The sequence below is a fragment of the Eublepharis macularius genome, chromosome 8, assembly GCF_028583425.1.
Source record: "Eublepharis macularius isolate TG4126 chromosome 8, MPM_Emac_v1.0, whole genome shotgun sequence".
Taxonomy (NCBI): Eukaryota; Metazoa; Chordata; class Lepidosauria; order Squamata; family Eublepharidae; genus Eublepharis; species Eublepharis macularius.
Window position 1 is genome coordinate 133,201,683 of NC_072797.1, and position 14,561 is coordinate 133,216,243.

Consider the following 14,561-nt stretch of genomic DNA (forward strand, 5'->3'; position numbering starts at 1 on the left):
TCATGCGACGTCGCGCAAAACTCGCACGAGAAAACACGATATTTCACGTTTTCCCCGCAAGATGGCGCAACGTTCCGGAGCCAGGTAAGCAGTCTGGAAACGGCCCAGGTCTTCTTAGATAGGAGTTATGAAAAAACTAAACAAGCAGCAAGGTCAAAGAGTCACGAAATGCAGAACCTACAGGGTAAAACACAATTGTATCAAGTTCAGATCAAACCAAGAGAGAGACAGAAAGCATTTCCCGGCTCATTGGGTTCACTCACATGGGTGAGGGGTTCAAAGATTTCCTGACAGTTGACATCTAAAGTTAGTAGGAAATCCCAGAAGTGGGCTTTGGTCTACAAAAGCTTACTGCTGGAAATAAAAACGTTATTGGTAGTCAAGGGCCACTGTGGTGGTGGAGAGTGCCCTCAAGTCATAGCTGACGTATGGTGCCCTCTGGTGGGGTTTTCCTGGCAAGAGACTAACAGAGGTGGTTTGCCATTGCCTGCCTCTGCAGCCCTGGTCTTCCATGGAGGCCTGATGAGATCTGGCTCACCTTGCTTAGCTTCTGAGATCTGACTCACCGGGGCTATCCAGGTCAGGGACTCAGAGCCAAGGGGCCATTAGCCTTGTGTTTATTTTTGCTGCTACAGACTGACATGGCTACTTCTCTGAAGCTATCTTCTTGGATAGCGCTCCCAATACAGAAGCAGGAAACATTTATTTTGTGAGAAAGGGGAAGAACACATCCTTTTCTTCTTTGAAACAGCACAGAGATGGATTCTAGAAGCAAACTCCCCGCTAGAACACTTGAAAAATGACATTGAACACCTTACACGAAAACTTCATTGAAATAGGAGAAATGACCTTGTATGAAGGAGGTAGGGGAGGGGAAATGAATAATAAGTGAGAACACTGGTTAAGAAGCAGGAAATAAAGACTGAAGTTCTTCACAATGAAACAGTCATCATACTGTTTGCTCCTTTAGGTAGCAACGTTCAATTTCTGGTTTGGACCTACTTTGTCTCCAGGGTGGTTGTCATTACCACCCATAGCCCCAATAAAGAGAGAGTCTTTTTGGCCCTGCTGATGCTCCTAGCTGTTCTATCTCCACCTTTCCAACCTCCCATCAATCCAGAATCAATGCTTTCAGGAAATATCCTTAGTCCAAAGGCATACTACCAATTCCTAGTTTGTCCAAAGGTATACTATCAAATCCCGAGAAACCTCTACATGGAGAAATGACTCTTGACCCTTTCAAAGTTGGTAGAATCCAACACCCCTCACAAAAAAATTTCAGATTTAACTTTCTTCGCTCTCTCTCAAAATTCCAAGTTCCTGGCCACACACTCACTCAACATTTAAAAGATATCTTAAAAAAAAATCAACCAAGCTGAACCTCACAAATTTCATTTTTTTTTTAATAAACTGCACAAAAAGTTATAAAACTTGATGGACGTTTTAAATTACATCAGAGAGGCCTTCTGTTAACTCCATGTCAAAAAAATATTTTTTCCCACCATGGGGCTGGACTTTATGCAACGCCAGTGTAAGGCTAACAGAAGAAGTCTTTCCAGATGGCTTACCTGAAGCCGCTCCATGCCGCAATGTTGTGGATCGTGCCTTGCGCGAGAAAACGCGATATTTCGCGTTTTCCCTGGCACGATCCACAACATTGCAGCATGGAGCAGCTTCAGGTAAGCCATCTGGAAACGGCCCTGCTCCTTTCACCAGCAGCTGAGCCTCAATAATGCTGATGTAGAGAAGAGCCCCGTGGCGCAGAGCGGTAAACTGCAATACTGCAGCCCAAGCTCTGCTCACGACCTGAGCTCGATCCAGGTGGAAGCCGGGTTCAGATAGCCGGCTCAAGGTTGACTCAGCCTTCCATCCTTCCGAGGTCGGTAAAATGAGTACCCAGTTTCCTGGGGGTAAAGTGTAGATGACTGGGGAAGCCAATGGCAAACCACCCCGTAAAAAGTCTGCCAAGTAAATGTCATGATGTGACATCTCCCCATAGGTGCGTAATGACTGGGTACTTGCACAGGTACTTGCACTACCTTTACCTTTTTTACCTAATGCTGATGTAGATCAAAAGTTACTCAACATAAACTACTACATTAATGAGAAGAGACAACTCTCCCTGCTCTGCCTCTTCTGTTAGTGGCAAGGGGGGATCCTCACACAAAGAAAGCTAGCTTGTCAGGGAAAAGGGTTTGACAATTTTTCTCCTGACAGGTTAGCTTCCAATAGGCATGACTCCTCCCCACTGCCCCAAAGAAAAACATTCAAGTACACAATCTTTGGCCGTTCCACACATCCTTAAAGGGATGGCCCACTCAGAGCGGAACTACAAGTGACAAAAGGCACAGGTCGGACACTTGTCAGCTTCCCTCCAGTTTTGATGGGAAATGTAGGCAGCTTGGCGGAATGTTGGACAAGTGACAGTTGAAAAGTCCATTGGACAGCAGTCGGAGAGCCAAGCTGCAAGACCAGGACGCCTACATTTCCCATCAAAACTTGAGGGAAGCTGACAAGTGTCCAACCTGTGCCTTTTGTCACTTGTAGTTCCGCTCTCATTGACTGCTGCTGGCTTTTCCACTTCATTCCACACATCTCCATTTGCAAAATGGTTGCAAGCTTTTGGGCTTCTGCTTTGTCAGCGCCTTTCTGGGGACCGTTGGGCAAAGGCGTTTTCAGAAAAGGGACCAAAAAAAGGAAGCCAAACAGCCTGATACCGTTTTGAAATCAGAGACGTGTGGCGTGAAGAGAAAAGCCAGCAGCATTTGGTGAACGGGCTGTCCTTTTAAGGACATGTAGAAATGGCCTTTTGCAAATCCCATCCCACTCCCAAAGTGGTAAAAACCTGCTCTGCGTATTTCGGCTGCTGATATAACCTGGACCTAAGTCAGCAGGCCATGTATTATATCTGAAATAAACCCAAAAGAAACATTTCAAAAAACAATAAAATGGATGCTCAAGAAAAGTTTGAAAGGTTACATGGACTGTACTGCCTGAATGTCAAAATCAAAGGGGGAGGGGAGATGTTGTTTCTGGGACACAGTTCAAACTTCCTACAAGGGATACATTAGAATCAGGCGTACCTGTTTTTCTCTTGTCAGTTCAAAAAGGGGCAACTTATTCTGCTCTCCAGAGGCCTTTCTCTTGTTAAAGCCAAAGCCAAGCCTGACAGTCACTTTACAAGCCTCTTGGGAAGGGTGCCATCTTTGAATGGCAGCCAGTCTCATGAGCACACAGCAAGTTAAACAACATTTCAAAACATTAGGATAAAAGCTGTTTCTTCCTAAATTCAACCCAAAGCGAAGTCCCAATGCTCTTCATTCTGAAAGAAATCTACTTAAGATCCCCAAAGCAGCAAATAAAATCCAGCAAAGGTACAGCTATAAACATTTCAGCTAAAGATGAGATGACAGAGAAGTAAATCATGGGTTGTGATTGTACAAAACACTTTCCCCATCAGAATTGGCTTAACTATGGAGAAAGCGTAATAATTATAATTACAATAATAATAATTATAATTCACTTATATACCACTCTTCTAGGCAGATTAATGCCTCACCCAGTGAACAAATTAGTGTTATTATTATCCCCACTAGAATGGGCACGAACTGGAACTGGTTTGTTGCGTTTTGTCATGTTTCACAAACCATGAACCAGCATGAAATTGCCTGGTTCACAAACCGGTTTGTTTGGTTTGTGAATACGTCACTTCCGGGACTGTAGAAGGTCTGCAAAAAGCCCATCCTCCCCCGTTGCCTAGGAAACTGATTGATCAGTGCCAGGTTGTCTGCAGTGATGAACTGAAAAACGAACCAACAAACCGGCCTAAAAATCATAGCAGTTTGTCATAAGTTGTCAGAAATGTCCTCCAATGAACCATTGGTTTGAGAACCCAAAAACGGCCTGATTCGTGACGCACTTTGGTTCGTATTTCAGTCCATGCCCATCTCTAATCTACAATACAGCTCAGTTTCTTAAACCACAGTGAAGGATTGACCTCACACTAGGATGTGCAACAACAGCTTGCATTATCCATGGTTGAGCATCACATGTGCACAAAATTGTAAGTCTCTCTGCTTACAAGGTGATTCCACAGGGCTGGTTAGTACAGACATGTGCACAGCTATAAAAACAGTAACCTTCTTGTGTAATCAGAGGTCAACATGGAGAATTGTAGCATGTGTGTTTGATCATTTGGATCAGTACCTAGGGCTCCCAGCTGAATCTGGGCCAAGTTTGTTTCCCTTCCTGTTAGAGGCAATTATACTTGACCAGGGTCAAAAAGTGCTGAACGTTGGCCAAAGTGCAAGAGCTAAAGGACTCTTTGCGCTTGCTTCTTAGCCTGGGGCTCTGAGTGAGTCAACCCAGTGGGATCCAGAACCAGCCTATTAGTTCTACTATATTAATATGTGTTCTTCTGTAAGTAGTTTTGGGTTTCCAGTAGCAAGAAAGGTGACACAGAAATATCCAAATATAAATGTAGATCTTGCTCATGGTTTCCCTACAATCATCCTGAGGTACTTCCTGCTTGGCTTGAGAAACTGGATCAGAGTTTCACAATCTGTTCGGGATCTTCACTCAAATAACCTGAAGCGCAGGGGCACAAGAAGTAGCCAAGTGTTAAACAGCAACATGAACTACTGCCAGTTGGGCATGCAGCATACATGTTAAAATGGCGGCTTTACATACAAAAGCAGGAAGCAAACTTTTTCCTGATCACTACAGGGGTTTTGCCATTTTTCTTTCTCACTTGTGCAGCATTAGAGGCTGGGGGGGGGGGCGGCGGCGGCGGCAGGGCTTATGTTACTGTGCAAGGCAGAATAGTAAAGGAAAAAAATAATCAAGACTGGCCCATCTTGTGCTTCACTGTAAGTATTATAGCATATATTTGTTAGTATACTTCAACTGGAGACGTGGCGATTTCAGCTCTTTGACATGTACGCCCAACTGAGATATTTTTGTAAGACTGTCTGTTGCATGCTAATTTTATGCATTTTAGAGTACCTATGAAAAAGCTTACATGTACCCCCCAAAATGTAATGCATATATGAAAACTAGACTCTGAAGGAATACCATGTGTCCATTCATTTCCCTCACTTCTGGGGTTCACAACTTTCCGGTTTCAAAGACAGCTTACAAAAAAAGAATTAAACATAGATCAACACCAACAGAAACTGCCAATACTTTGAAAATGAAGACAGACTGATTAAATAATTTCTCTTATTTGGCAATGTACATATTTTCTGGAAAAGCTTGTTTCAGTTGCTTAGGTGGAGAACTGGGCCTGCATGCAAACAAAATGGCCTCATAAGCTCGAGGTTACCTATATCTGGCATATTCATTTTTTGTACTACAGAGTTCACGTATCCTGTTTATCTAAAGACTCTCCCCCACCCCAACTACTGCAAGAAAAAACAGGCAGTTATCTTAAATCTGTGAACAGCTACAGGCATGTACAGTTATACAAACCGTTTCTGGCATAACCTTTTTGGGTGGTCATTCTGCAATCAGCCTTCCTTTTAGATATATAATGTTTAAAGATAGGAGATCCGCTGGAAAATTATAGCTTCTGCAAGATACATATGCAAGCAGGCCTTTTTTTCAGCAGGAACACAGTGGAACGGAGTTCCGGAACTTCTTGAAAATGGTCACATGGCTGGTGGCCCCGCCCCTGATCTCCAGACAGAGGGGAGTTGAGATTGCCTGCTGAGTGGCGCGGAGGGCAATCTCAACTCCCCTCTGTCTGGAGATCAGGGGGCGGGGCCACCGGCCATGTGACCATTTTCTCCGAGGGCAACCCACTGCGTTCCACCACCTCTTTTCCCAGAAAAAAAGCCCTGTATGCAAGTATGTTTACTTTAAGACTTAGAACTCCCAGAGGCATAGAAACAGAGCTGGAAGGGACTCTAAAGGTCAACAAGTCCAACTCCCTGCACAATGTGGGAAATTCACAGCTGCCACCCCACCACTTGCCCAGTGACTCCTGCTCTGTGCCCAGAGGAAGGCAAAAAACCTCCAGGATCCCTGGGCCAATCTAGACAAGAGGAAAACTCCTTCCTGTCCCTGAAGTAGCTACCAACATTACCCTGAGCATATAAGGAAGGGCCATGTGAGTATAGCACCAGCTCATTACTTCATGCTCTCCCTCTCAAAGTTTGCCTGAATTCATTCAGAGTCACAGATTCAGTATGGCTGTCAGATGGCCATTTAGCTTCTTCTTAAAAATCTCCAAAGAAGGAGAGCCCGCCACCTCCTGAGGAAGCCTGTTCCACTGAGGGACTGCTCTGTCAGGAAGTTCTTCCTAATGTTTAGCCAAAACCGTTTTTAATTTTAACCCATTGGTTCTGGTCGGACCCTCTGGGGCAACAGAAAAAAACTCTCCTCCAACCTCTATGTGACAGCCCTTCAAATACTTGGAAGATGGCTATCATATCACCTCTCAGTCATCTCCTCCTCAGGCTAAACATATCCAGCTCTTTCAACCTTTCCTTACAAGACTTGATAGCCAGGCCGCTCACCATCTTTGTCTCCCTCCCTTGGACACGTTACTGCTCGTCTATATCCTTCTTAAACGGTGGTACCCAAAAATGAACCCAGTACTGCAAGTGAGATCTAACCAGAGCAGAGCAAAGTGCACCACAGCAGTTTGGTGTAGTGGTTAAGAGGGGGTTTGATTCCCCACTCCTCCACTTGAGGCCAGCTGGGTGACCTTGGGTCAGTCACAAGTTCTTCCTGAGCTCTCTCAGCCCCACCCACCTCACAGGGTGACTGTTGTGGGGATTATAACAACATACTTTGTAAACCGCTCTGAGTGGGTGTTAAGTTGTACTGAAGGGCAATATATAAATTGAATGTTGTTGTTATTATTATTATTTGTGTGATCTGGACACTATACTTCTGTTGATGCAGCCCAAAAATGCATTTGTCTTTTTAGCTACCACATTACACTGCTGACTCATGTTCAGTGTACGGTCTACTAAGACCCCTACATCCTTTTCACATGTACTACTGCCAAGACAAGTCTTCCCCCATCCTATAATTAGGCATTCGATTTCTCCTACCTAAATGTAGAACTTTACATTTCTCCCTGTTGAAATTCATTTTGTTAGTTTTAGCCCAGTTTTCCAGCCTGTCAAAATCATCCTGAATCTTGATTCTGTCTTCTACTGTACTTTCTACCTCTCCTGATTTAATATCATCTGCAATTTTAATGAGCATCCACCCTATTCCTTCATCCAAGTCATCTAAAAAAATGTTGAACAACACGGGGCCCAGGATGGATCCCTAAGGCACGTCACTCCTCTCCAAGAGGACGAGGAATCATTTTACAAGCATTCTTTGGGTGTGATCTGTCAACCAGTTACAAATACACCTAACAGTAGTATGATCCAAATCTTATTGTAACAACTTGTCAACAAGAATATCACGTGGAACCTTATCAAAAACCTTAGTGAAATCAAGCATTGTCCTGGTCCAAAAAAGTAGTAACTCTCAAAAAAGGAGGTAAGTTAGTCTGACATGACTTGTTCTTGAGAAACCGACGCTGGCTCTTAGTTATCACCGTTGTCTTTTCTAAATGCTCCAGGAATGATTGTTTAATGATTTGTTCTAAAACCTTTTCAAGTATGGCCATCAAGCTGTCAGGTCAGTAGTTACCTGGCTCCTCCTTTTTCCCTTTCTTGGAGATGGAGACATTTGCCTGCCTCCAGTCTTCTGGCATCTCACCTGTTCTCCAAGAATTCTCAGAAAGGACAGACAGAGGGTCCATAATTACATCAGCATGTGCCTTTAGTACCGTAGAGTGCAATTCATCTGGCCTTGAGGAGTTATCACTTAAAGAAGCTAGGTGTTTACATCCTACCCTTATGCCTATCCAAGGCTGCAACTCCCTTCCAATAATACTAACAACATTCAATTGATATATAGCCCTTCAGGAAAACTTAATGCCCACTCAGAGCAGTTTACAAAGTATGTTATTATTATCCCCACAACAAAACACCCTGTGAGGTGTTTCCTTCATCACGTGTTCTCTTTTTCCCAGGTTGAGCACAGTCCCTTGCAAAAGAAGACCAAGACGAAGTAGGAATTGGGCAATTCTGACCCCTTTTTATTACCTGTTAAAATTCCACTTTCTTCTCTGTGCAGAAAACAGAAGATCAGTTTCTTTATGAGATGGAAAACAAGCGCATGTGCTGTTTTGGGTGACAATATCTAAATTCTCATACTTGATACCAGGGCTTTTTTTCAGGGGGAACGCGGGGGAACGGAGTTCCGGAACCTTTTGAAAATGGTCACCTGGCTGGTGGCCCCGCCCCCTGATCTCCAGACAGAGGGGAGTTGAGATTGCCCTCTGCGCCACTCAGCAGCACGGAGGGCCATCTCAACTCCCCTCTGTCTGGAGATCAGGGGGCGGGGCCACCAGCCATGTGACCATTTTCTCTGAGGGCAACCCACTGAGTTCCACCACCTCTTTTCCCAGAAAAAAAGCCCTGCTTGATACAATACATGATAAGATATGTCATAGTGATAACACTAGACTTCCCCAAAAAAATCAGTTTTGCACCAGCTAGTTATTTTCTACTAGCCATGTTCAAGTTACAGTGCAAATACATACATCTGTTTGTAAGGAAGAGCCAATACACATTCACCTTGTAATTGAAAACAGGGTCCTGCATCTGGATAAATGTGAATAAATGTGAGACTCATGTGTGCAGAGCTGTACATGCATTGCACGTAACATGAGAATTACTCAACATATGTACTTCTCAAAAATAGAGGGTACCGTGTACACAGATTGCTTTTCACTAGCCCTGTTCAAAAGTTACAATGAATGCACAAACTCAGGAGGCTTCCTTGCAATACGATGTCTTATTATGGTCTGGCCTTATGTGCATGAGCCTGGGGGAATCCTCACCACACACTCCCAGCTTCCACTGCTTATGCAAACTGCAGACTGGTTGGCTAGTTCATGGTTTATCACAATGCCTAAATATCACTGTGTACATCTAAGTATGTCGGAATCAAATTCAGATTTCACTTTAAGTCATTTGAATCTGAAAAGACAAACTTTAAGATCCCGTTTAAATGTTTTAAAAGCCAATAAAAAACAAAACTCCAGCGCTGCAAAACTCCTACATTATTTAAAGTGTTAACATTTATACAGATTATAATGATGATCTGGGGGGAAACTCCAGATATTTACATTTATCATAATTCATGATTCTTAGACTCATCAGAAAAAAGCAGTAGCATGTGGTCATTTAAGCTTACAGTGGTAACTCCCACACCGTGAACTGAAAAAGACTGACATGCCACATAAATACATGAATAAAATTAACTGTTCTTTTAAACTTCAATATCCAACTGGTATGAGTCTGTGTGACTCTGGCTTGGCCGCCTTACAATTAGATTCCACTAATAACAGGTAAATGGTCACATCCCTGCGTTGAATGTGATCCCATCCATCACTCTTGATGCAGAGGCAGCACAATTACTTGCCTCGAGCGGAGGCTGCACGTTGAGTCCCTGCAAGAGTAGCTGTATCCCATTGAGAAGATGCACTCACAACAAAGACTCATACAGAGGAGTGGAAAAGAGGGAACAGCCTCTTCTTCAGGCAAGCAATTCTTACTCCTGCACTCTGTAAAAGAAACCCTTTTGGACTCTAAGACTGAACTGCAACATGTTTTAATTCGGGGGGGGGGGGGAGGATCCCCAGCGAAAGCCAGAAAACATCGTTCTCGAGAGGTGGTTGTTATTTTTTAAAGCAGAGGGAAGATGCATGCCCCTTTGGTTTAAAAGAGTGATACTATTTACTCCACCATTCCTTAAAATTTCAGCAGCTTTTAATAATATGGAAAATCAAATGCTTTCAGAATTGTACAGCTTAAAACAGTAATAGCTACAGCTGCAAAGTGCAGAGATGCTACAGAAAATTCATTTTTAGCCCTTTTATTTTCCATATTTATATCCACACAGAAAAGCAAGAGAGGGGCCCCCGCAAGTCCCAATTGCTCACACTTCGTAAGTTTCACCTTACATTGCACAGGATAAATAAAGCCTACCCTAGGAAGGCATTCACATGACACAACTTTGCTACAAGGCAGAGAAACCTACTATTCTGCACGTGCCTGCTTAACTGAGGATACAACTGACATGTTCAACTAACCAGCGTTGTGTAGTGGTTACAGCACTGAATTAGGATCTGGGAGACCCAGGTTCAAATTCTTACTCTACCATGGAAGCTTGCTGAATGACCTCATCGAGCCTTCTTTACAGGCTTGTTGGGAAGTTAAAACAGAGGAGGAGAGAATGATGCTGTGAACTGCTTTGGGTCCCCACCAGTGAGAAAAGCAGGGTATAAAGTATCTTTTAAAAAATTAACTAATCTTGGCCTCTTGCCCCCTCCCCTCCCCCTAAACACAAGTGTGAATCAATATGTGGGTTTCACTGGCCTTAGACTGCATCCCCACTTCCAATTCAAGGATGGGTTGCAGGTTTAGTAGTTATATAAATGCAGTGTAGCCCTACTGGAACATGACACTGTCCATACAGTAAAGAGTACTGGAAAGGAGAACATAGTGGTTAAGTGGTTGGGCTGCAAATCAGCATTCTGCTAGTTTGAATCCCATGACTACCATGAGCTCAGTATGTGGCCTTTGGTAAGGTGCTCCTCTCAGCAGCAGCTCCAAGCCATATTGTGGGGATAATAATATACTGTAGGGCACTAATCTGCCTAGAAGAGCAGTATGTAAGTGCACTGTTATGTGAGCTGTTGTTACATAGTGGTTAAATGGCTGGGTTGTCAATCTGCACTCTGCTGGTTTGACTCCCACTACTGCCATGAGCTCTGCAGGTGGCCTTGGGTAAGACACTCCTTTCAGCCCCAGCTTCCCAGCTGTACTGTGGGGATAATAACAACACTGACTTTGTCCACTGCTCTGAGTGGGGCCCTAATCTGTCTATAGTAACAGTATATAAACACAGTTTTTATTATTACCACCACATTGACAGTGTTCTTGGTAAAATACCACCTAAGTAGGCCCGTACAAGACCACCACTGTATATGAGGACTCCTTTGGAAAGCTCAAACTCTTTTTTTTTAAAGGCTTGTATTTCTTGTTCTACACAGATTTGTTATCAGCTGCAAATGAACTGACATATTTTGACAAGCAAGTAATGGGCTGGGATTATGCCTCTAGCCTACCACTCCACTGAGCAAATTTTGAACTTCATTCAGCCTGAGGAAGTTTCCTCCAACTTAAGTAGTTCTTCCATTGGAGGAGGAGCCTCTCAGAGGAAGATGCTCTGAACAATGGTTGGATCCACCACAGTTCATATTGTGCCATGCCAAGCTCCATCAAAATAATAAAATCAGCTGAGTTTACTTACAAAAAGGTTCTACTAATCTTCCTGGGGAATTCTACGAACTTATTCAGAGATATAAAAAAATGTTGGCATGTCTGCTCTTGGGGAGGGGGGAGGACTAGTTTGCTGAAAATAATCAAAGCAAGCTACCAGTAAAGAAGTATATGCCACAGACCTGCTGTGTGTATATTGGACCAGATCCTACAGATCTGTTGCACTTAACGGTGGCAACATTCCTTTTTCCCCTAGCCTTGCCTTGACTATCAAGCGTCTCTTCAGTCAGGGGAAGGTGACCCAAGTTGGAGAAAAGAGCCCGTTAATGGAATGGGTCCATCTCTTTGGCGTAGTGTTTAAGAGCGGTGGGACTCTAATCTGGAAATCGGGTTTGATTCCCCCCTCCTCCGCTTGAAGCCAGCTGGGTGACCTTGAGTCTGTCACAGCTCTTTCAGAGCTCTCTCAGCCTCACTCATAATATATACTTCGGGATTATAACAACATACTTTGTAAATCGCTCTGAGTGGGTGTTAAGTTATCCTGAAGGGTGGTATATAAATCGAATGCTGTTGTTGTTGTTATTATTTGTGTGATCTGGACACTATACTTCTGTTGATGCAGCCCAAAAATGCATTTGCCTCTTTAGCTACCACATTACACTGCTGACTCATGTTCAGTGTTTGGTCTACTAAGACCCTTACATCCTTTTCACATGTACTGCTGCCAAGACACTTTGTAAACCGCTCTGAGTGTGGCATTGAGTTGTCCTGAAGGGTGGTATATAAAGTGAACGTTGTTGTTGTTGTTATATTTTCTATATCAGTATGCAACACCTGGCCATACTAAGAACATGCCAAAGCAGATGAAGGCAGGCAGTCAGTTCGGGGCGAGGAAAAGATGCTGTGTCTCTCCCATTCCCGGGGTCTGCCTTTGGGATTGCAAGGGGAGAGAATACATTTCCCAATTTGTTCTCCCCATCATGAGGATCTGGCTTTAGTAAGCAGAGGAAAAAGGCTGTGTGTCTTCCCTCCTGAAGGCAGTTCTTGAATCTGAGTGAACCATAAAACACATCTTACCCATTCTGGTTCCTAAGCTACATACTGGGTTAAGGGGAAGCATCACATATGGTTTTGAGGGGTACACTGGGGAGATGAGGAGCTGAACTGGGCAGGATGAAGCCGACATGCCACCCACACATTTTCACAGGCCTTTCTTTAGCACACAAATATGTGAATGAATAATTTCAAACAGAACTATTGCCCTTTCTCAAATTTGGAAAACTTACTTAAATGCTCTTTCATGAACTTGCCAATTACTTTCAGGACCATTAAGCTAACGGCAACGTGTCATCTTTGACCTGCCTTCCCCTCACACATCACCAAAAGCAAAGAGCAACCGAGGGAAGCAATTTCACTATTTTACTATGCTGAGCACTGTTCGACAGTCAACTTACCAGGGAATTTGATGAGAACATAAAAAAAATTAACTTAATAAAAAGAGACGATTAACATTTAGGAACTGAGAAACAATGAAATAAAAATTCAACAAAGAACCCTGCCAGAAGACAGAAATAAAAGTCAACCTACCCTTCCTCTGCAAATATATTAAAGCTTAGTAGATTTTTCTCGTTATGGAACGACCATTCCGTCATAAAGAAATGGGGGGGGGGGAAGAACTCCTTAGGGCTATTCTCTTTTCAATGTTCAAGATTAAACCAATATTTAACAGAAGCAGCGGGGGGGGGGGGGGAAGAGTGTTCGATCAACTGCTCCTGAAATTGGGAGAGGGCTGGATTTCTCAACGCTCCCTCTCCACCATAAATTGCTACTGCCTACCTTAAACCATGGTTTAAGCATTCCATCACCTTGGATTTTGACCACAATTCTCATACTCCAATTCTCATCAAACAATAGTTTGCATATCAGCTTGAAACCTTGGTTTAAAATCTCACTTATATGGGGGATCCAGCTGGTCTTCACTGCAGTTAATGCCCAGACCGATGTAATATTCAACTGTGGTTATAGAAGGCCACATAAATTAGTGCTGGAAGGGGGTTTGAACTCCCACACTTTGCTTTCAGCCTTCCAAATATGATTGATTCCGCCGCCCCGCCCAAATTCTGCCTGCACAATGGATATACCCCTTGCAATGTATTTGATATATAAAAACATTTTTTTGCTAAAAATAGATCAATCTTCGAAGTTCCCTGGGTAATCTAAAGGCAAGAATCCAGGTTTCACTGCAAAAAATTCAGTCACTTTCTGGAACGGATCTAGATTTTGCTTAACAGTTGCTTTCAAACTGGGCCTTTGCGTGAATGGTTCTGATCCATGGCTGTGAAGAACATGCACACGGCAGTCGAGATGAAGACATGCACGCCCTCGTACAGCAACTTTGGTGAGAAGACGCTCCAGATGAAGAGATGGTACCGCAGACCTGTCACCAAGATAATGTATGCCGCCACTGGGATGGAGTGGAGCAGCGCATAACAGAAACAGCCATGGCCCATCGCTGCAGGATTCCTGTTAATACAAAACCAAATTTAAAATGACGATATCATTTAAATGTCCATTGTTAATGTCCAGTTGTCACCTATTTATAATTATTTGCTCTGACATTAAAAAACCAGACAGAGTAGACTAGTAAGGTCCTAAGTAAAGATGGCAGGTTTAGTGCAGGATACTGGTTAAGCTAGTCTAATTGCTACAGTATGGGCAGGTACCCTGAGGCAGTTAAGATAGAAGGGTCCGGTGGTAGAATAGCCTGCTAACACAAGTGCTACTCCATTTGGCCTTCCAAGATGCCTCGGTGCCCGGCAACCATCCTGAGCCTCCATTCTGGGATGCAATGCTCTTCTGACCCTGGGGGGTGGGGGCGGGACTTCCTTCACTCTTGCCCTTCCATATGCTGCCACCAACTGCTCATTTCCTGCTGAGAAGACCAGTATTCCCAGCTTCCCTTCCTACACTGCCATTCTAAAGCTTCACCAAGTCCCTGCATCTCCCATTACCCAGCAAGTGGTTACTATGGGAATGGTTTGTGTACTTGTGCATTCCTGGGGAAATAGCAGTTTAGCAACTGACTACCTCCCTTCCTCAGGTGGCCATTTTAAAGAGCAAGTTCAAATGGTGGGGGGGGGGGGGGGCTCTATGTGGTACAGAGAACAACTACCAGAATTGAAAACAGTAAGACATTTATTA

The 14,561-nt window shown here is 43.7% G+C and overlaps 1 protein-coding gene across 2 annotated transcripts in view; it reads right to left on the reverse strand.

Annotated features, from left to right (window-relative positions):
• Positions 1 to 12,765: 12,765 nt before the first annotated feature.
• Positions 12,766 to 14,561, reverse strand: part of PIGG (phosphatidylinositol glycan anchor biosynthesis class G) — a 95,923-nt gene continuing 94,127 nt past the window's right edge. For both annotated transcript variants that reach the window (XM_054986294.1, XM_054986292.1), the window contains one exon: positions 12,766 to 13,883. In XM_054986294.1, the coding sequence (XP_054842269.1) occupies positions 13,658 to 13,883 (226 nt within the window). In that variant the 3' untranslated portion in view covers positions 12,766 to 13,657. The remainder of the gene's footprint in view (positions 13,884 to 14,561) is intronic.